The sequence below is a fragment of the Triticum urartu genome, chromosome 2A (genome assembly GCF_056163025.1).
Source record: "Triticum urartu cultivar PI428250 chromosome 2A, HENAU_Tu73, whole genome shotgun sequence".
NCBI lineage: Eukaryota > Viridiplantae > Streptophyta > Magnoliopsida > Poales > Poaceae > Triticum > Triticum urartu.
This window is the reverse complement of record NC_141874.1, coordinates 715,183,491-715,204,727: the sequence shown is the minus strand read 5'-3', so window position 1 is coordinate 715,204,727 and position 21,237 is coordinate 715,183,491. Positions and strand designations below refer to the sequence as shown.

Genomic DNA, 21,237 nt, shown 5'->3' with positions numbered 1-21,237 from the left:
CTACTAGCAACCTACTAGTACCAATCCCGGACTTGAAGACAAGAATTGGATACAAGAGATGAACTAGGGTTTTGAGATGAGATGGTGCTGATGAAGATGTTGATGGCGATTGCCCTCTCCCGGTGAGAGGAGTGTTGGTGATGACAATGGCGATGATTTCCCCCTCCCGGAGGGAAGTGTCCCCGGCAGAACAGCTCTGCCGGAGCCCTAGATTGGTTCCGCCAAGGTTCCGCCTCGTGGCAGCGGAGTCTCGTCCTGAAAGGTTGCTTCCTCTTTTTTTCTCGATGAAAGACTTCATATAGCACAAGATGGTCATCGGAGAGCCACCAGGGGACCCATGAGGTAGGGGGCGCGCCCCCCACCCTCGTGAGCAGGGTGTGGGCTCCTTGGTCTTCATCTTTGGCGAGGATTTTTCATTATTTATTATAAGATATTCCGTGGAGTTTTAGGACTTTTGGAGTTGTGCAGAATAGGTCTCTAATATTTGCTCCTTTTCCAGCCCAGAATTCCAGTTGCCGTCATTCTCCCTCCTTATGTAAACCTTGTAAAATAAGAGAGAATAGCCATAAGTATTATGAAATAACGTGTAATAATAGCCCATAATGCAATAAACACTGATATAAAAGCATGATGCAAAATGGACGTATCACTCGGCAGCTTCAGTTTTAGGTAGGCTTAGTGGGGGACCGCCATGAATTTTGTGAGTGCGGGCCGGCCCAGCAACGCGTGGTACGCGCTGGACAGGTCCACCACCTCGAACCAGATCGGCTCGCGTCGGAAGTGGCTGCTGTCGCCGAACAGGACATCGAGCCGGACCCGGCCGAATGGGAAGCAAGAGAGGCCGGGAACGATGCCGTGGAAGATCGACCGGGTTGGCTCCAGGTCTTTGGCCTCGAGGCCGAGCTTGGTCATGGTGTCGCGATAGAGGATGTTGATGCTGCTGCCGCCGTTGATGAGGACTCGGGAAAACTTGCACGTGCACCGAGGTGTGATGATGGTGGGGTTGAGGACGAGGGCGTAGCCACCCGGGTTCGGCATGACGGCCGGGTGGTCCTCCCGGGTCCATGTGACCGGGTGCTCCGACCAGTGCATGTATTCCGGCTTGGCCGGGATTATGGTGTTCACCTCCTGCCGAAGGAGGCGCTCGCTGCGCTTGTCGTCGTTGAGGCTGGTGAAGACGACGTAGGTCGCGTTCTGAGCCGGGTAGGTGTCGTCGCGCATCGTGTCGCTAGGTGGTGGCGGTGGTGGAGGCAGAGGCGTCTGCCCCGCTCCTGGAGCCGAGGCCGGAGGAGGCGGACGTCGCCCCTCATGATGCGCTTGGTGATGGCGCACTGTCGGAGCGTGTGCGTGGATGGCCTCGCGCCGCTGTGGTGCTTGCAGGGAGCGTCGAACATCTCCTCAGAACTCATGGCGGGTTGCCATGCCATCTTTCCGGCTTGCCGGCGTTTGGCGGCCGGGTCATTCGCGGGCGCCTGCCCGGCAGCCGCGACGAGCCGGTTGTCGTAGCGCTGGGCCGGTTGGTCTACCTTGCGCTTGTTCTGTTGGTTGTGCTGCTGCCGGCTTCCTTCGCCGGCCGGCTTCGGGGAGGGAGGGGAACCCGCTTTGCTTTGCCGGCTTCGTCCAGCGCCACCTAGATCTTCATGGCGGAGTTGGCGTTGGCGTACTTGTCCGCCGTCACCATGAGCGCGGCCATGGTGGCCGGCTCGGAGTGCAGGAGCTTGTGCTTGAGGAGGGTGCCGTCCCGGCACCCGTTGACGAAGTACTGAATCGCTTGGACTTCGTGGACGCCCTCGCAGCTGTTCCGGAGCTCGGTCCAGCATGCGAGGTACTCGCGGCCGGTCTCCGCCGGTCCCTGCACGCACATGGCGAGCAGACTGGGGCGGCCGGGCCGCTTGTAAGTGCCGGTGAAGTTGCGCACAAAGGCCTGCTCGAAGTTGACCCACGCGTTGATGCTGCCCGCCGGCAGACTGTTCAGCCAGGTGCGGGCCGACCCCTGGAGCATGAGAGGCGCGTAGCGGACGGCGAGGCGGTGGTTACCGCCGGCGATGCCGATGGCGGTGGTGTAGTCGGTGAGCCAGTCCTCCCGCTTCACGGTGCCGTTGTATTTGGGGGTGTCGCGGGGCAGCATGAACCCTTTGGTAAAGGGCTCACCCCGGATGCGCGGCCCGAAGCACGCCGGCCCAACAGGGCCGGTCTCCTCCAGCTCTTGGGAGAGGGTGAGTCGGTCGAGGCGGCGGTGTCGTCGATGGCGCGCGGGCCCAGCCGGTCGGTGACCGCGCCGCGGGGGGCCGGGTCGGCTCCAGCTGGACGCCGGCCGGGTTGGAGTAGAGGGTCGAGTCGGCGTCGGACCTCTGAGTCCGGCTCATCACCCAGGCCACCGGGAGTCGTCGGGGCAGGGTTGCGCCGGGTCTGGGTACGGCCGAAGTGCGCCTCGTCAGGTGGCGAAGACGCGGGCGGAGCCGGATCCGGCCGGCGTGGCGAGCTGGTTGAGGCGGTCCTGCTGTGCGTTGGCCGTAGCGAGGAGGTCGTTCACCCTCTTGAGGCGGTCCTGCAGCTCTTCGCTTGCGAGCTGGTCCAAGCCGATCGCGGCCGCCTGGGTAGCGCACATGTTCTTCACGAGAGTCTCGTAGACGGGAGGGGTGGCACCGAAAGCGCGTCCGATCGCGCCACCCCGGGTCCGCATGTCGGCGACCCAGCTTGGCTCGGGCGCGGCAGGCATAAAGCTGTAGGCGGCATTGCGCTCCAGCTGAGCGAAGTCAAGGCGACGCTGCGTGGCGGCGAGCGTCTCGGTGAGGTCCAGCAGGCGCTGGCAGTCCTCGTCGAGGCGAGTCCGGGCCTCGGCGATGTTGGAGGCGTCGATGTCGGTGCCGATGGGGACGCGAAGGCTCTGCATCGTGGCACGCAGCGGGTTGGACAGGGTGGCCCGTTCCGCTGCGGCCTTGGCTTCGGCGGCCTTCCTTGCCACACTCGACGAGGAAGAGGCGCCGGTGTCGGTGACGAAGACCTCCATGTAGAGGTCCATTGCCCCGGCGGGAGCGCTGCCGCCGAGGGAAAGGGGGGAGTCGGAAAAGTCAAGTACCTAGCTGGGGTACTCATCGGCCATAGGCGCGTCGGAGATGCATAGCGCGGCGAAAGAGGCCGCGAGCGCGTCGATGACGTTTTCCGCCAGCGTGACGGGCTCGTCGGAGTCGGAGAGGGCCCCGTCTGAAGCATGCTCCTGGCCAGGACCTCGAGCTGCCCCACGGTGGGTGCCAACTGTTGTAGTGGGCGGACGGCAGATGCCAAGGGATGGCTAAAGATAGGAGGAGGCTCGAGGGCACTGGTGGGCTCTAGAGGCGAGGTCGGCATGAGCGAGCGCGGGACGCAAGACATACCCAGGTTCGGGGCTCTCCGGAGAGATAACACCCCTAGTCCTGCCGAGTGTAGTTGATGAGTATCAGTACAGGGTCGCTCCTAGAGCTATATGGAGGAGGAAGGGAGGCAAGCCAAGGCTTAGGCCGCTCCCTCTCCTTGGGGGTTGCTTGCTACGTGTGTGTGGATGAGTGATTGCCTGTGCGAGTGAGAGAGTTGCCTGTATGCATGAGGGCTCCTGGGGGGTTTTATAGGTCAACCCCCCTAGGGGTACAATGGTAATGTTACAAGGCTGTGGAGCCGGGTTGTCATCGCCCGGGAAGCCGATGCTGGGAGCCGCCAGGGTTTAGGGCTCGCCAGGTTCTCCGGACGCGGGGCCCGCCGGGTATGGGGGCACTGTTTGTCGTCTTACCGATCGTCAGGGAGTGGCCGGGTTGAGTCGGCTATAGTGGCGCTCCGTGAGGTCGCCGCTTGCTGGCGTCATGGGTGACGACGGTTGCACTGTTGCCACGCCAACCCTGGTCAGCGGGTAGGTGGGGCACTGTTGCCACGCCCCGGCTGCCGAGAGGCATGGGCGGGGCACTGTTGCCTTCGTCATCGGCAGGTGGAGACTCGTCCCATCGTACGGTCAGGATGGGACGGGAGCTGACCCGTGGCCGGGTTGGGGAACACACCAAGGGTGGCGCTGGCTTGTTGGAGAAGTCTTGAGTTGGTTGTTGGGACCGAGTCGAGGAGTCTGGCCGGGTCAAGGAACTTGGCCGGGTCGAGGGACTCGGTCGGGTCGAGCGACCCGTCAAGCGCTAGCCGGATTGAGGGGCGATGCTGGCCCCGCTGTTTTTGTAAAGGATCCGGGTTCCGTTGCCTGCCCGGGGTTCATCCCCCCGACATCCGGTATTCCGGAGTTGCATAATCTCGTAGTCAAAGGAACATGTATAAGTCATGAAGAAAGCAATAGCAATAAAACTAAATGATCATTATGCTAAGCTAACGGATGGGTCTTGTCCATCACATCATTCTCTAATGATGTGATCCCGTTTATCAAATGACAACACATGTCTATGGTCAGGTAACTTAACCATCTTTGATTAACGAGCTAGTCAAGTAGAGGCATACTAGGGACACTATGTTTGTCTATGTATTCACACATGTACTAAGTTTCCCGTTAATACAATTCTAGCATGAATAATAAACATTTATCATGATATAAGGAAATATAAATAACAACTTTATTATTGCCTCTAGGGCATAGTTCCTTCATCTTCATGGGCAGATTTTTTCCTATGCACCGAATAAGTGGAGGGAGAGAGGTCAAAGTAACAATTATGACAACGACAAACTCCGCTATAATAGTAGATATATGAGTCAAGAACCTATCAAAACCGAGTGTCCCCTTCGATTTTTTAGACATTGTGTCCCAGCGATTGTTGGTACTATGCAACGGGTCAATATGGGACGGCTCAGGAGTGAGTGAGTGTAGGGGCGCACGTTTGCCAATCACCCCACGCATAGCGCACATGGGAAAAACTTATGGCACGATGGTATGTTTCAAATGTACCTATATTTTTTTCATGCTATTAGATTATCATTTTTACACACTTTTATATAATTTTATAATATTTTTATGGACTAACCTATTAACTTAGTGTCAAGTGTCTGTTCCTGTTTTTTTGCTTGTTTTTTATTTCACAAAAAATAATATCTAGGAAGGTCCAACACGACGCCAGTTTTTGACGATTTTTTATGGACCAAAAGGAACACTAGAAGCTTCGAGAGACGTCGAGAGGAGGCTTGAGGGGCCCATAGGCCAGGTGTCGTGGCTGCACCACGTGAGCTTGTGGGGCTCCGTGCATTGTTTGACCTAATTCCACCGCCAATTCTTATAAATAACGAAACCATCCATCGTTCCTTCAGAAGACTTTTATCGCCGCCACAAGCCTATGTTCTGAAGATATCCTATCTGGAGCCATGTTCCAGAGTTCCGCCGGAGGGGGAAGCCATTGGAGGAGGCCTCTTAATCAACCTTGCCGCCTCCATGATGATGTGTGAGTTGTTCAGTTAGGACCTACGGGTCCATAGGTGTTCATCGGTGTTAACTTATATCGTGTCATAACTTTATATCTTAGGTTAGCTTTATCATTTCTAGAACTTATGATCCTGACATATTTTTGTCTTAACTTCATATTCTGGATTTTAAGTTTCAGATGTCTGATATTCTAGATGGTCGAGTGCATTAATATTTTCACAAAAAGAAGATTCGGTCTTCTATTTTCATATGCGAAGGTTATCAGCATAATTCCTTAGTCCAGTAATGAAAGTCTTCGTCTACATGTATTTACTTCATAGCTCTGCAATGTTGCTGATAGCTCAAGCAGACAAGCACCAAGGGTGTTAAGTATATCATTAGTTGACCATGGCTATCTAATTCTATGTGTGTGTTGCTACAATTAGCAACTTTGGTTTAGATTGTCTTCTCTTTGAGATCCTGGACCAGGAGGAAGTTATGGCTTACACTTGTTCTAGGTTCAGCTACTTCGGTTTGGACTGTAATGTGTGGGAGTGAGCCCACTTTGAGTTCCGGAGGAAGCTTGGGGTTGTTAGATGGCGCTTGCACAATAGCGACATTTCTTATGATGAGCCCCATTTGAGACCTGAATTATACTCTGTTCGTCATGCACATTCACATTGATGATAGATATGAAAGGGACATTCGATGACTAACAAATAAATTAAGTTGTACAACATCAATGTTTATATATGTTCTATGAGCATCCTAACTACTCAATCAAATAAACTATAAGTGGTACAAATGTACGACATCAACGTTGACCATATTGCAGTTTTTTAATGCACGCTATAATGTACTCATGGAGCATTTTATCCATGCCATAATATCCGCGCGCAGCGGAGCGCGCAATTCCACCTAGTAAAATCTAAAACCATAGCTAACAAGGCACTTTGCATATCCATAAACAATTCGTTCCTAAACATTTCACAAATCACATGTTTAGGAGAGACCATAATTTCAACCATGAATGGCTCTGAGACACATATGTACTCCATTCTTTGATCTTGTAGGAGAAACACATAACTTACGGACAGATGCAGTTACATGAACAAGAAGTGGCTCGAGGTAGTTGGCACCGGTGCTGCCGGGAACGAGTAGCTCGCCCCCAGTAAAAATCCTCCGCGTCTGCAATGCCTGTGCCGACTCATGGCATTCCTGCTACTGGTGAGTGGTGACCTCTATGGGCAGCACGAAAGAAAGAGACTCATGTTGGAGGTTGAGAACCAGGGCCTGCACGAAAGCAAATCAACTCGACAGCCACAAAGAGAAAACAAAATACTTGCTACATCGAACATGCCTGCTGACCTGCAACATCGCAGCCGCCGCAACTATCCTCTCCGTCTCACATGACTTGCACGCCCAGATCTGGAAGGAGAGAAGCTGGAAGAACTACAGCTACATGGCGCCGGGGCGGGTGGGTGGGGTGGGGGCGCCCAAGTCAACTCCGGCTGTCGCTGGGAAAGAGATGGTACGAGCCGACGGCGAGTAATTTGGGAGATTCATGAAGACTCTGTTTCCTTCACGAGAGAAGATCTGTTCTGTATCGGATGTCCCTGATCCAGAATTCTGTCTAAATGCAGGGTGTTTTTGTAAAAGTGCAAGTGGTACGGGCAACTTCTCTTCATCTCAGCCATACGTTACGTATCGAACGGTGCAGATGATGTGCAGACTGGCACACCATCACCACCAACTCGCTTTTTTATAGGAGTAGAGAAGTAGAGATTAGCTTTTAATCTTGTAACTAGAAAGGACAAGGGGACCGACAATCCTCTTACATCGTTGGGTGCAAGAATTTTTTTTGTGTGCAGGTGTTGCTTATCTTGCTAACTTGAAGCTCCCACCGGTTTGATAAATCCTGATTCCTAACTAAGAAAATCATGTGCTGCTATCTACATCTCCCTTCCTCTTTAGGGAAATCCAATGACTCCTACGGGAGTAGCACCCGACCCAAGTATAGTAGTCGTATGAGCATCTACCGGTTCTATCTCTATTTTTTGACCTTTTTGTATTTTTCTTTCATTTGTATTTTTCATATCTTTTTCCCATTTTATTTTTATTTTAATTCGTGAACATATTTTGAAATACATGATTTATTTAATTTTGAGAATATTTTTTAATATACCCGAAGAGTTTTTAAATTCATGAATAACTCTATGTAATGGACATTCTGAGAAAGCTAGGAACATTTTAAAATTCATGAATATTTTTATATATTGACGATTTTCTTAAATTCTTGACTTTTTAGAATTAATTAATATATTATTTATTAAAAAAAATTAGAACATGTTTTGAATTCGCTAACATCTTTTATAAAATGTCAACCTTTTTTAATATTCGTGAACTTTTTTGAAACTCTTAAAAAATTATATTCACCAGTTTAAAGTTTTTTTGAAACTCACCTTTTTAAAGTTTTGTGAACACTTCATAAATCTTGTGAGTATTGTTAAATGTATGAACATTTTTTATCTTTGAGCTTTTTTATAAAATCCGTGAAAATATTCATGTTTACAATTTGTTATAAATCTATAAAGAAATTCCAGCAGCTGATTTTTGGAGGGAAACTGGTTTTTTTAAAGGGTTTGGAGGGAAACTGGTTAAGATGCTAGAAGAGAGAAATTGAGCGAAAGAAAGTCGCTCAAGCATGTTCGATAGATTCCCTGCATGAAACGCCGAGTGGATCGGCCCACGTATAGAGTTCTGTGTTTTTCCCTGACATATTTGCCGCAACAATGAGTGATCCTCATACAAGGATTTTTTTTTTTTTGAATAGGGAAAGGCGCCATAAATATATATCAGCCCATAAACATTTTACAGCATGAATTACAACGCCCTGTAAAGGAGAATATTGCAATTTTTGAATTACAGGACATGGCCTATTTCTATGAGCTGAATTAACACAACTAAAGATAGGTTCAACCAAGTTGTTGAGTACCTGATGTGCACAGTTATGAGAAACTCCATTTAGCTCTCTTGAGATATGAAATACTTGAGGTTGGAGTTCTTTCATGATGTGAATGTAATCTGCAAGTTCCTTCCTGATTTCCCAACCAACTTTACATGAATCAATGCTTCTCTGAGCTGCTGCTCTTGCCAGGATCAGGTTATCAGTGAGAAAGGAAACCTGGATGATGTTGAGATGATTAGCAATCTTTGCTGCAAACAAGAGAGCCCATGCTTCAGCCTGCAAGGGAGAAGATGTTGTAGTTGTAGAGGCTTGAATCATTATGGTGTAGCTGTCACTTTGCTCAACGCCTTGTATATATATTCCTATTCCTGTAGCCAGTGCACCTGTATTCCCTGGAACTTTTGTATTCTCCCAGGAGGCATCACAGAAAACCTTGGTATCTGTAATAAATAAATCTGATTTGATGGTTTCTCCTTGTTTAATGATTGAGTTGGAGCTGCTGCAGTTCGTCATAGTGATGATATGTTGTTCCTGCTCTGTATACTTCACCAATGCTTGACTTGATATAATTGCTTTTGCTGCCTGGAAGATCTGCTTTGGCTCGCCTGGTTTTCTGCCAAACAAATTTTCATTCCTGGATTTCCATAAGCACCACAAAAAGGTAAAAACATTTTCAAGAGAAACGTAGGGATGTTGCATAGAAAGAATGGCTTGTATAGCTTCAGTTATGTTCCTGCAATCTTGGATGACAATATCAATTCGAATTAGCCATGGCTCTGAGAACCACGCAGCTCTAGCAAAGTTGCAGAGGAAAAATAGGTGAATGTCATCCTCTTTAGAGTCGCATCTAGAGCAGTATTTACTAATATGACTAGTGAATCTACCCGCTCTCTGACCTATAGGGATAGCTCTTCTAAGAATTCTCCAAGCAAAAGTTTGAACCCTTGGTGCCATGGTCTTGCTTTTCCAAACTTGTTTGAGAAGGAGCTTTACCTGTGTAGATACTTGCCTTGGCCTAGGCTCACCCTGTTCCTGCATAACTTGCAAGCAAATCTTGTAGGCCGATTTAGAATTGCACTTGCCATTAGGAGTGAGGTCCCAACAGAGTATATCCTTATCATCACTTTGAATAATAGGAGTTTGTTTAATGATAACAGCCGCCAGCTGATCAAAAAGCATGTCAATGAGAGCATTGTCCCATATCTTTTGGTTTGGGAGCCATAAATCTTTAACCAAAGCTGGGTATTTAAAATGGTCATCCTGAATAATTAAATGATCATAGATGCTTTGCCAAATATGACACCATGGAGTGCTCCAAACAGAGATGTTCCCAGAAGTGACTTGATAAAATGAATGAGCTTCGAGAATGGGTTTAACTTTTAGTATAGAAGCCCAAAAGACTGACTTGGGAACATTAGGGCTGGCTCTCCAAAAGGCTGAATCAGGGAAATACTTGGATTTGAGGATTTGGTGAAGATGATCATCATGATTTTCTGCTATTCTCCATGCAGCATTGACAATTAATCCCTGATTGAGAGCTTGCAAGTTTCTTCCTAGACCACCTTCAATTTTAGGGGAGCAAATATCTTTCCAGGCTCTAAGACATAGAGATTTGGTAGTGGGCTCATCTCTGATTCCAGTCCACCAGAAGTTCCTAATGATGGCAGTTAGCTTAGAGATAAACCTTTTTGGGGAAAAGGATGTTCGACATATAATAGATTGGTATGGATGCTAAAACAGAGTTAATGAGGGCGAGCCTGCCTGCATGTGTTAGTTTGTTAGCCCGATAGCCACTCAATTTTGAGCTAAACTTGTGAAATATAAAATTATAAGCTGAGGATCTATCTTTCGCGGGAAGAATCAAAGGATGGCCTAAGTGGATGGACCTTGCATCAATATCTGGGACTGGAAAGATAGTTTTGATGGCTAGATAGGTTTCAGGCTGAACATGTTTGCTAAAAATAATGGCTGATTTAGACCAATTTGGCGTTTGACCTGAGGCTTTGCAGAATTTTTTGGATAATGGATTCCATCATAGTAGCTTCAGGAATGGAGGCTTGGCCACAAATGAGAAGAACATCAGCAAACAAAAGGGAGTGAATGGGAGGACAATTTGGTCCAAGGGTAATACCTGCTAGCTGGCTTTGCCTCATGCTATGTTGTAGAGAGATGGAAAGGTCATTAATGGCAAGCACAAAGAGGTAGGGTGATAATGGACACCCTTGTCTGATACCCCTGGCATTATGAAATCTAGCATATGATTGGCCATTAATAATGACGGAAAAGACAAGGGTAGAGATGCAAGCATGGATAAGACTGATAAAATGATTATGCAACCCTAAACGAGACAAAGCATTGACAATAAAGTTTCATTGAAGGAGTCCTGGATTAGGGGGTGTCCGGATAGCCGGACTATACCTTCAGCCGGACTCCTGGACTATGAAGATACAAGATTGAAGACTTCGTCCCGTGTCCGGAAGAGACTTTCCTTGGCATGGAAGGCAAGCTTGGTGATACGGATATGTAGATCTCCTACCATTGTAACCGACTCTGTGTAACCCTAACCCTCTCCGGTGTCTATATAAACCGAAGGGTTTTAGTCCGTAGGGGAGAACAACAATCATACCATAGGCTAGCTTCTAGGGTTTAGCCTCCTTGATCTCGTGGTAGATCTACTCTTGTACTACCCATATCATCAATATTAATCAAGCAGGAGTAGGGTTTTACCTCCATCGAGAGGGCCCGAACCTGGGTAAAAACATCGTGTCCCTTGTCTCCTGTTACCATCCGCCTAGACGCACAATTCGGGACACTCTATCCGAGATCCGCCGGTTTTGACACTGACATTGATGCTTTCATTGAGAGTTCCTCTGTGTCGTCACTTTGAGGCCCGATGGCTCCTCCAATCATCAACAGCGATCAGTCCTGGGTGAGACTTTTCTCCCCGGACAGATCTTCGTCTTCGGCGGCTTCGCATGCAGGCCAATTCGCTTGGCCATCTGGAGCAGATCGAAAGCTACGCCCCTGGCCATCAGGTCAGATTTGGAAATTTAAACTACACGGCGAACGACTGTGGAGACTTGATCTTCGACGGATCTGAGCCACTGCCAAGCGCGCCACACTGTCACGATGGGCACGATCTAGCTCTGCCGCCGAAAAGTGCCCTCGAGGCCGCACCTGTGTCCGCTCCGACCCTTAACTCGGAGCCGACCTCACCAATCAAGGATGGGTGGTTAGACACCGCCTCGGGGGCTGCAATCTCTATGGCGATCAAGCCGAATACCAGCCTTGTCCCCTGTGAAGCCCGTGACCCCAAGGCGCCGGACTCCTCTCCGGACTCCGAACCCTCCGCTCCCCTACCAATCGAAGCCAATTGGGCGCCGATCATGAAATTCACCGCCGCAGATATCTTTCAGCACTCGCCCTTCGGCGACATTCTGAAATCACTCAGGTCTCTCTCTTTGTCAGGAGAGTCCTGGCCGGACTATGACCGGCAGGATTGGGATGCGGACGACGAAGAAATTCGAAGCCCACCCACCACCCACTTTGTAGCCACTATCGATAATTTAAATGACGTACTCGACTTCGACTCCGAAGACATCGACGGTATGGACGACGATGTAGGAGACGAACATGAACCAACACCTATAGGGCACTGGATAGCCACCTCATCTCATGATGTGTACATGGTGGACACACCTAAAGGAAGCAACGACGAGGAACACAGGGATGCAACGAGGGATCGTTCTCTCGAAAAGCAATCAAAGCGGCGACGTAAACGCCGCTCCAAGCCCCGCCTCGACAAAGACAGCAGCCACACAGACCCAGCCATAGAGCAGGACGAGCCGGCGGACGACGAACATGCCCTCGAGCAAACGTCCGAACAGGGCAACTTGGATAAACAAACCGAACAACCCGTCCCCGGCGAGAACAGCATTCCGTATGACCTTACGCCGGACAAGCTCATGGAGCAGAAGAACCTTCACCAAAGGCTCGTTGCCACTGCGCGTAGCCTGAAAAAGCAGAATCTTGCGCGTAGCCATAAAATACTTACCCCTCAAGCTTAAAGGGCCAGCTCGGCATTGGCTCAAAAGCCTTCCCGAAAACACCATTGAAAGTTGGGGAGAGCTCGCAGACGCTTTCCGGGAAAATTTTCAAGGGATCTATGTCCGCCCTCCGGATGCAGACGATCTAAGTCACATAACTCAACAGCCCAGAGAGTCAGCCCGAAAATTCTGGAACAAATTCCTTACTAAAAAGAATCAGATAGTCGACTGTCCGGACGCCGAAGCCCTAGCAGCTTTTAAGCATAACGTTCGAGACGAATGGCTCGCCAGACACCTCGGCCAAGAAAGCCAAGAACAATGGCCGCATTAACAAGCCTCATGACCCGCTTTTGCGTAGGAGAGGACAGCTGGCTGGCAAGATGTAGCACCAGCGACCCAAGTACATCCGAAATTAGGGATGGAAACGGAAAACCGCAACGCAACAAGGACCAGCACCGGACTAAGGGAAGCAGACCGGAGAGCACGGCAGTCAATGCCGGATTCAAAAGCTCTCGGCGGAATCAGAAAAAGCCGCCCCTCAAGGATAACAGGGACGAGCTATCCAACTTAAACAAAATCTTGGACAAGATATGTCAAATACACAGTACTCCCGTGAAGCCTGCAAACCATACCCACAGAGATTGTTAGGTTTTCAAGCAATCCGGCAAACTCAACGCCGAACACAAGGGGCTCGACACACCAAGTGAAGACGATGATGAAGCCCAAAAGCAGAGCACCAGGAAACAAAAAAAATTTCCACAAGAAGTCAAAACAGTAAACTCACTTCACATAACAAAATGAGCGGCGCCCATAGAGATACGCGCCATACGGCCTATCCCAAAGGAGTCTCGCCACTGGTTGTTAAAACCGATCACCTTCGACCATCTGGATTACTCTAGAAGTATCCGGAACGCAAGCTGGACTGCCTTGGTATTAGATCCAATAATCGGCGGACTCCACTTTACAACTGTCCTGATGGATGGCGGCAGTGGTCTAAACCTGATATATCAGGACACAATCCGCCACATGGGGATAGACCCAACAAAAATTCGCCATAGCAAAACCTCCTTTCAAGGGGCAACGCCAGGCCCGGATGCCCATTGCATGGGTTCTCTCCGGCTAGAAGTTATGTTCGGCTCCCCCGACAACTTCCGTCGCGAAAGGCTAACCTTCCATATCGCCCCATTTTCAAGCAGCTATCAAGCACTACTGGGACGCGAAACTTTCGACCACTTTAACGCAATTCCGCATTATGCATCTCTTATGCTTAAGATGCCCGGTCCACGAGGCATCATCTCATTAAAGGGAAAGCATTGAGTGCGCCTCCCGCACGGAGGATTGTGCGGCTGCCTTAACAGCCCCACAATAATACGGCTTCACCAGCCAAAACATCTAAACAGGTCATTAAGACCACGGACACGACTAGACGAGTCCTGCATAAAAATATCATTGATAAAGGCTTAATAGCCGTATACCCCTGTACTAGGGGCTCCGCACATATAAAATAAGAGACAATCAAGTTCAATTTTACCCATTTCAATTTATACTTTGTTTATTTAGTATAACTTCTGTTTAGCACGACCTTTCTTCAACTAAGTTCCTCTCTTTTACAGATGAACACCGTGCTGCGCACGTCCAGGATATGGCACAACGGAGACACAGGCGCAGACGTGCAGCAGGGACCCGTTCTAAGGATTCTTTTCGGATTAAGACTCTGCGTAAACCTTTTTTACTGTCTCTTGTTGATACACATCCTCTGGTTTTTTTTGGTATAACCAAGGAGGAGGCTGGCGTCTTGGCATGTAGCCACGTCAGAATTTTGCGCATACCTGGACACTAGGGGCTTATAACTAAGGGCGTTGTCCCGCCCGCCCTCATAAAGACCGAATACTTTAGGGAGTGTTCAGCGTCGCGAGTTTGGCCTTATATGCATCAGCTTCGAATCATGTCTTTGGTCAAATGTTGGGTTGCCCGGCTCCTGTATTTTGCTGCCTTACGTTCCGCTCTATCGGCTAAGGTGGCACCAGGAGAACTACTGCGATTGTGCCCCGGTTCGGCCAGGCGAGCACCTCAGTAGAGAAAGCCGAAAACTGACTGTCATGATATAGCGTGAGACTGGTCAACCACTCGATGACTCACCGGAATCTTTAGGATTCCTCCGCATTAACGAAGGGTCGTTTCCCGGCCAGGCACATACGCGCCCCGAGTTCGGGCGAGCGCAGGCGCCACCAGAGGCTATATAAGTAGCCTCACTGTCAAACTCCTATGGCTAAGTGAAAGTGTTAAAGCATTATAGTCCGATTGCCTAGTTCGCTGCGCTATCACCTCCTTTGTAGGACCAAGACGTTGGATCAAGTGTGAAAACGCGCCTTTTGCGAACACCCCCGCAATATTTGCGTGGGGGCTAAAGCCGACAACTGCCATCTTTCAGATTATATATATATATCTTAAACTGCCGCACAGGAGGTGTTACAATACTTGAAGGCACAAGTATAAAAAGCTTCTACAATTTATCAAAACATTGTTTTACAATAACATATGCTATTTGAACATAACATCCTTCGAGCACTGCATCTCTGTCACATGAGCACCTTGAAGAACTTCCTGAAAATAGTGCTCGGCAGGTACTCGGCTTTCGTCCGAATCTCGGGATGCAACAACGGTGGTCTCCATCTCCGCACAGTATGTCTTGACACGGGCAAGAGCCATCCGTGCACCCTCTATGCATGCTGACCTCTTCATCGCATTAATATGCGGCACCGCACCAAGGAACTGCTGCACCAAGTTGAAATAACTTTTCGGCTCTGGCCTCTCCGGCCACAGATGGCTCATGACACACTTCATGGCGAGTCCGGACAACCTATTCAGCTCAGCCCATTCGGCCAGACGATCGGCTACTAACAGCGGATGCTCTGGATTATGGAACTGCGACCAGAAGAGCTTTTCCACTTCGCGATCTTCTTGATCTCGAAAGTGTTCGGTCGCATCTGCAGCACTCGCTGCCAAATCCAGATAGGTGTCCGCCGTACTCCACATTCGGTCTAACGGAGCATGTTTAGGATCACAGAACTTCCTCCGTAGCATAAAGGGCTTTCCAGCCGTGATCTCTCCGGCCTGACGCAGCTCCTCCTTCATAGCTCTCATCGCAGAGCGAGCATCCTTGGCATCGGCAACAGCCTTCTCCAGGTCCGTCTATTCCGCCCGGTCTTCTTTTTCAAGAAACTTGCAACGGTTAGCAGCGCTCTTCAGCTTCACGGCCATCTCGGCCATTTCCTTCTTGCTTCGGCAGTGAGTAGCCTGTTCGGCTTTCAGCTCTTCAATTGCCTTCCCGGCAGCCGCATCACTTTTTCTGGCTTGCTCCTTGGCTCGGGCAAGTTCCGCCCGAAGATTCTTCATGGCAGCAGCACCATCTGCATCAAGCACACATATTGTAAGATACTGGCATAAAGCTCCTCTTACCAGGTGCCACCGGAGGAATTACATACCTTGTGCCTCGTCAAGCCGCCTGTTAACAAGCGCGATGTCAGCATCTGCCACGTCAAGTTGCCGCTTTAGCTCGGCAAATTCATCAATCCGGCTGGACGCCGGACACTTCGCCACCTACATATGAAGGCGACATTTTGGACCTGGGGTTATGATCCTCTGCGCGCCGTCACTTTTGACAACGCACAGAGTCTCAGGGGCTACTATCTACACAGGGAGCATCTTCTTTATGCGCAACTATCAAGGAAGGGTACATTATTTCACGTACCTCAAAACCTGTCAGTAAACTCCTGACGGCCTCGTGCAATCCACTCTCTGCGGATGAAATCCTCTCAATCACCGTACCCATCAATGCACGGTGCTCCTCTGAGATAGACGCTCGCCCTAGCAGATCCTTCAGCTCCTCCGACCGCGCATCGGACGTTGCCGGACTCGTCCGATGGCCCTTTTCGAAGGCCGGACGCGGAGGGCTTTGGGGGCCCAGACGACTACCTTCCGGCCCCACCGGATTCGGAGAAACCCTCCGTGACGATACCTCAGGGTCGCCCGCCTCGCTAGGCGGTATGGTAGGGGGAGGCGTTCCGCTCTCCATCATCTCCGGAAGAAGGTCCCCCGAAGACGAGCTCTGCTGAGAAGGGCTGAGGTCCGAGCTACAAGGTAAATTTTTGGTTACTTTCCTCAGATATAAAGCAAGGATTTCTCTCATCTCTTAAAAAGAAAACCTCTCTCTACTTACGACTTGGTGGAGGGCTGATCCCCTTGAGGGCATAATTCGGCCGAGGTATCCCCCGGCGTAGGACCCTCTGACGAGGATTTCTTCCCCCGCTTTGAGGCCATGGTCTCCGGGTCTTCAGAGGCGATCCTCTTCTTCCCTTGAGGAAAGGAGTTTTCGACTCCTCCCTTCCGAACAGCCTCCTTCAAGGAGGCCGTAGTTTCCTTGTCCCCTCCCTTGCTTTCCTCCAAAGGCACAATCTTCAACATCCTGACTAGCACGGGATCCGGCATGGTCTCGGGGAGGGGAGCCGGACACCTGATCAGCTTTGCTTTCGCTATCCACTCCTGTTTAAAGGACAACTCTTTTAGGGGCAAGTTTATGACAAATATACGGATAGTGAGTCTGGGCACAAGGCTACTTACTTGAGTATCCGGACGATTGCAGCTCAGACCTGCGTCCTCGGTCAAGTCCGGACACATTGCTTGTGATCCGAAGAACAGTTTATACATCTCCGCGGGCGTTGCGCCCATGAAATGCTGGAGAGCTCGCGGTCCCTCCGGATTAAACTCCCACATGCGAAGGGAGCGACGTTTGCCGGGCAGGGTTCGGCGGATTAGCATGACCTGCGTCACTTTGACCAGGCTGAGGTCTCTTTCTAAGAGATCCCTGATGCGGCCCTGCAACAAGGGCACGTCCTTGGATGGCCCCCAGTCTAGTCCTTTATTGACCCATGACGCTAGCTGTGGTGGGGGACCCGAGCGAAAGGCAGGTGGCGTCACCCACTTGGTGCCCCTGGGAGCAGTGATATAGAACCACTCTCGTTGCCATAAGCCGAGCTCCTCTTGAAAAGAGCCCTCGGGCCATGGAGCATCAGCATTCTTGCTTATAACAGCGCCTCCGCACTTTGTGTGCCGTCCCTCGATCATCTTCGGCTCTACTTTGAAGGTCTTGAGCCATAGTCCGAAGTGAGGAGTAACACGGAGGAAGGCTTCACACACGACGATGAATGAGGAAATGTGGAGGATGGACTCCGGAGCTAAGTCGTAAAATTCCAACCCATAATAAAACATGAGCCCCCTCACGAAGGGATCCGTCTGGAAGCCTAGCCCCTGACGGAAGTGAGACATGAACACCACGCTCTCACCAGGCTTGGGAGTGGGAATGGCATGCCCTTGAGCAGGCAACCTATGCGAGATTTAGCCGGTCAAGAACCTGGCCTCTCTCAGCCTTAGCACGTCCTCCTCCGTAACAGAGGAGGGCATCCATCGGCCTCGAAGGTCGGAACCGGACATTGTCGAAGATCCGAAGCGCCTGAAATCTGGAGCCTTGGGTGTTGGAACTCGAGGCGAAGGGCGAACTTGTTTGAGATTGAAAGAAAGGAGTAAGGCCTTGGTCTCTTTATAAGAGGTTGAATACCAAGGGCCCTCCCCGTAACCGTTTGAGACTCGCCTTTAATCGAGAAAACATGCCAACGGGCACGATTGGGTTACCCACGTCCGTATTGATGAGAATCCCGTAAATAAAGGGGACACGATCTCTGCTTCGACAGGACGTGCCAAGGAAACCGCCTCGCTAAACGCGCTGAGGTGGGACAGTAAAAACGATTCGAATAAAGGCTTGGCCGTAGTGTGATGTCAAAGCTACGGAATACGTCAGCAGATTAGATTTGTGTAAATATTATTCTCTCTATGGCAATATGTGGAAACTTATTTTGCAGAGCCGGACACTATCCTTTGTGTTCAAAATCTTCTATGAAGTACTTGGAGGAGGAACCCGCCTTGCAATGCCGAAGACAATCTGCGCGCCGGACTCGTCGTCATTGAAGCCTGGTTCAAGGGCTACTGTGGGAGTCCTGGATTAGAGGGTGTCCGGATAGCCGGACTATACCTTTAGCCGGACTCCTGGACTATGAAGATACAAGATTGAAGACTTCGTCCCGTGTCCGGAAGGGACTTTCCTTGGCGTGGAAGGCAAGCTTGGCGATACGGATATGTAGATCTCCTACCATTGTAACCGACTCTGTGTAACCCTAACCCTCTCCGGTGTCTATATAAACCGGAGGGTTTTAGTCCGTAGGGAAGAACAACAATCATACCATAGGCTAGTTTCTAGGGTTTAGCCTCCTTGATCTCGTGGTAGATCTACTCTTGTACTACCCATATCATCAATATTAATCAAGCAGGAGTAGGGTTTTACCTCTATCGAGAGGGCCTGAACCTGGGTAAAAACATCGTGTCCCTTGTCTCCTGTTACCATCCGCCTAGACGCACAGTTCGGGACCACCTACCCGAGATCCGCCGGTTTTGACATCGACATCCATTCTATACGATCAAAAGCTTTTGCAAGGTCAATTTTTATCATGAAAGCTTCCTGTTTCCAAGAATTAAGGCAGAAGGAGTGAGTAATCTCTTGAGCTATGATAATGTTGTTAGATATTCTCCTGCCTTCAATAAAAGCTTGTTGTGTAGGATGGATATAATCAGGTAAATGAGCCTTTAGCTGATTAGCAAGAGTTTTAGCAATAATTTTATAAATAACATTGCAAAGGCTAATAGGCCTGTAATCAGTGGGAACAAGAGGTGCTAGTTTTTTTAGGAATAAGAGCTATGTGAGTGTCATTGATATGAGATGGAAGCACACCCGAGACATAGAAATTTCTCACCATGGAAGTAACATCATCACCAATCCAGCTCTAGCTTGCAATATAAAATTCCACATTGAATCCATCTGGGCCAGGTGAAGCTCTTCTTTTCATTTCCTGTAATGTTTGCCAAATTTCCTGCTTATCTGGAATAGTATAAGTGAAGTCTTGATCTTGGTTCTGAAATGGGAACTGAGTTCCAATGAAAGGCATGCCAGTATTAGCGTTCGGAGATGAAAAAATATGCCTGAAGTAATCAACAAAAGTTTGAGCTATTTTCTTAGGGTCAAAATGAATAATATTATTTTCATCCTTAATGGAAATAATGGTATTTTTCCTCCTCCTTTTTAGTACGACTTGGTGAAAATAAGAAGTATTTCTGTCACCATCTTTGGCCCAATGCTTTTTAGCCCTTTGACTGTAGAATTCAGTTAATCTGATCATGTTATTTTCATATTGAGAAATAAGAGAAGCCTCAAGTTTATGATCTCGAACCTGTGATGGAATCATCTGAATCTGCTGGATCTTTTGCTCCAAGGAGTTTAATTCTTGTTGGAGAGGCTTCTTTTTCCTGCACCACTTTTTAAGAGCTCCTGCAAGATGTTTAGTTCTAGCACAAAAAGGCTTATTGACAGAATTTCTCCAAACAGATTTCGCATGAGATTGAAAGTCAGATTCCATAAGCCACCAATTCTCAAATTTAAAGTCCTGCCTTGGTTTTTTGTACTGTCCATCAGTGGAGATTAAAATGGGAGCATGATGGATAAAAATAATGGGCAAGTTGAATACATTAGTATTAGGAAAAAGCTCACACCAGTCTGGATTCACTAAGCATCTGTCCAGTCTCTCATATATGGGCTTAGAGGAAAAACGCTTGTTAGTCCAAGTGTAGGCTGGTCCACTATAACCCAGGTCAAAGAAACCACAATTTTTCAGCATAGAACGAAAGGCATACATCCGATTAGAATTAACATAGGCCGAACTCTTCTCCATGTCATACAGTATCTCATTAAGATCACCCATGCATATCATCTTTCCGGGGCTATCATAAACAAAATCAGCAATTTGATCCCATATCTGATAAGTCTGGCGATGATAGGGGTCGCCATATATACACACAAGTCCGAATTGCAATCCAGTAGCAGAATTCACCACAGTGGCCAAGATAGTATAAAAATTTGCTAGATGAACTGTAATTTGAACATTATCATTCCACATAAGCCACAATCCCCCAGATTTACCTCGAGATGGAATAACAATGCTATTATTCATATGAAAACGTGAATTAAGATCGGAGGACTTAACCTTTGATGATTTAATTTCAGAAATGAAGGCCACCTGTGCTTTTGTGGAGTGAATGAGTCTGCCAAGGAAGAGCATTTTGTGGTTCATGAGGCCTCTGCCCATGCCTCGACAGTTCCACGCAATGAACTTCATGTGAGCTTAAGTACCTTATAAAGCCTTGCGCCAGTCCTCCAGCAGCCTGTCCAACTTGATAACTTCTCCAATCTGACCAGCAAAGGAACTCAACAGCAGCACCGGGGGCGGGGTGTGTGTGTGTGGGAAGGGGAAGGAAGAGATCGGATCCAGAGGGGAAAAGGGGGAGGAAGGAAGTCGAGGCTACTGAGGTGTGCTCGGCGAGGAGAACCAAGATGGATCCGGTCCTGCCGACAAGATTCCGGCTGAGAAGATAACAAGATCTGGGATTGAGCAGCGGCAGATATGATTAGGGATGGGAAAACAGATTGGAGAACAGGAAGATTATCTCAAGAGGATTAACGGAAGGAGAGACGAGATCAAAGGAAGAGGAAAATCGGCATCACGCCAGTCACCGGCATTCGCCGGAAAGTCTCCACGGTGGGTAAGTCTCTCGAAAGCTCGAGGAATCTCATACAAGGATTCTCCCGTCGGAAAGCAAAAGCACTTGAATAATGGCACGATAGAAAACGATTGACCAGCCAACTAATCCATGGTTGGATGGTTAGATGAACAGTGATACCTCCAATCTTTTTGTGCGTGTTCTACCTTCAT

The 21,237-nt window shown here is 49.1% G+C and overlaps 1 protein-coding gene across 7 annotated transcripts; it reads right to left on the bottom strand.

The window, feature by feature from the left end:
• Positions 1–8,198: 8,198 nt before the first annotated feature.
• On the bottom strand, positions 8,199–21,155 carry LOC125539977 (uncharacterized). Of its 7 annotated transcripts, none has more exons than XR_007297125.2 (4): positions 19,702–21,155; positions 19,228–19,398; positions 18,762–18,935; positions 8,199–8,955 (listed from the first exon to the last, which is right to left on the bottom strand). XR_007297125.2 is itself a non-coding variant. In XM_048703534.2 (3 exons), the coding sequence occupies exons 1-2, from the start codon at positions 20,641–20,643 to the stop codon at positions 19,258–19,260; spliced, it is 1,083 nt and encodes a 360-aa protein (XP_048559491.1). In that variant the 5' UTR covers positions 20,644–21,155; the 3' UTR covers positions 8,199–8,955; positions 19,228–19,257. The 7 variants fall into 7 exon arrangements, 2 of the variants coding, with proteins under 2 accessions (XP_048559491.1, XP_048559492.1); XR_015617544.1 differs by having other exon boundaries at positions 8,199–8,934; XR_007297127.2 differs by having other exon boundaries at positions 18,762–18,901.
• Between the last annotated feature and the right edge of the window lie 82 nt (positions 21,156–21,237).

Excerpts from the sequence above, each read along its gene's own strand:
- LOC125539977 (XM_048703534.2), bottom strand. The coding sequence starts at position 20,643 with ATGAAGTTCATTGCGTGGAACTGTCGAGGCATGGGCAGAGGCCTCATG. Across the intron at positions 19,399-19,701 it reads TTCAGATGATTCCATCACAG|TTCCCATTTCAGAACCAAGA; the intron begins GTTCGAGATCAT and ends ATTGGAACTCAG.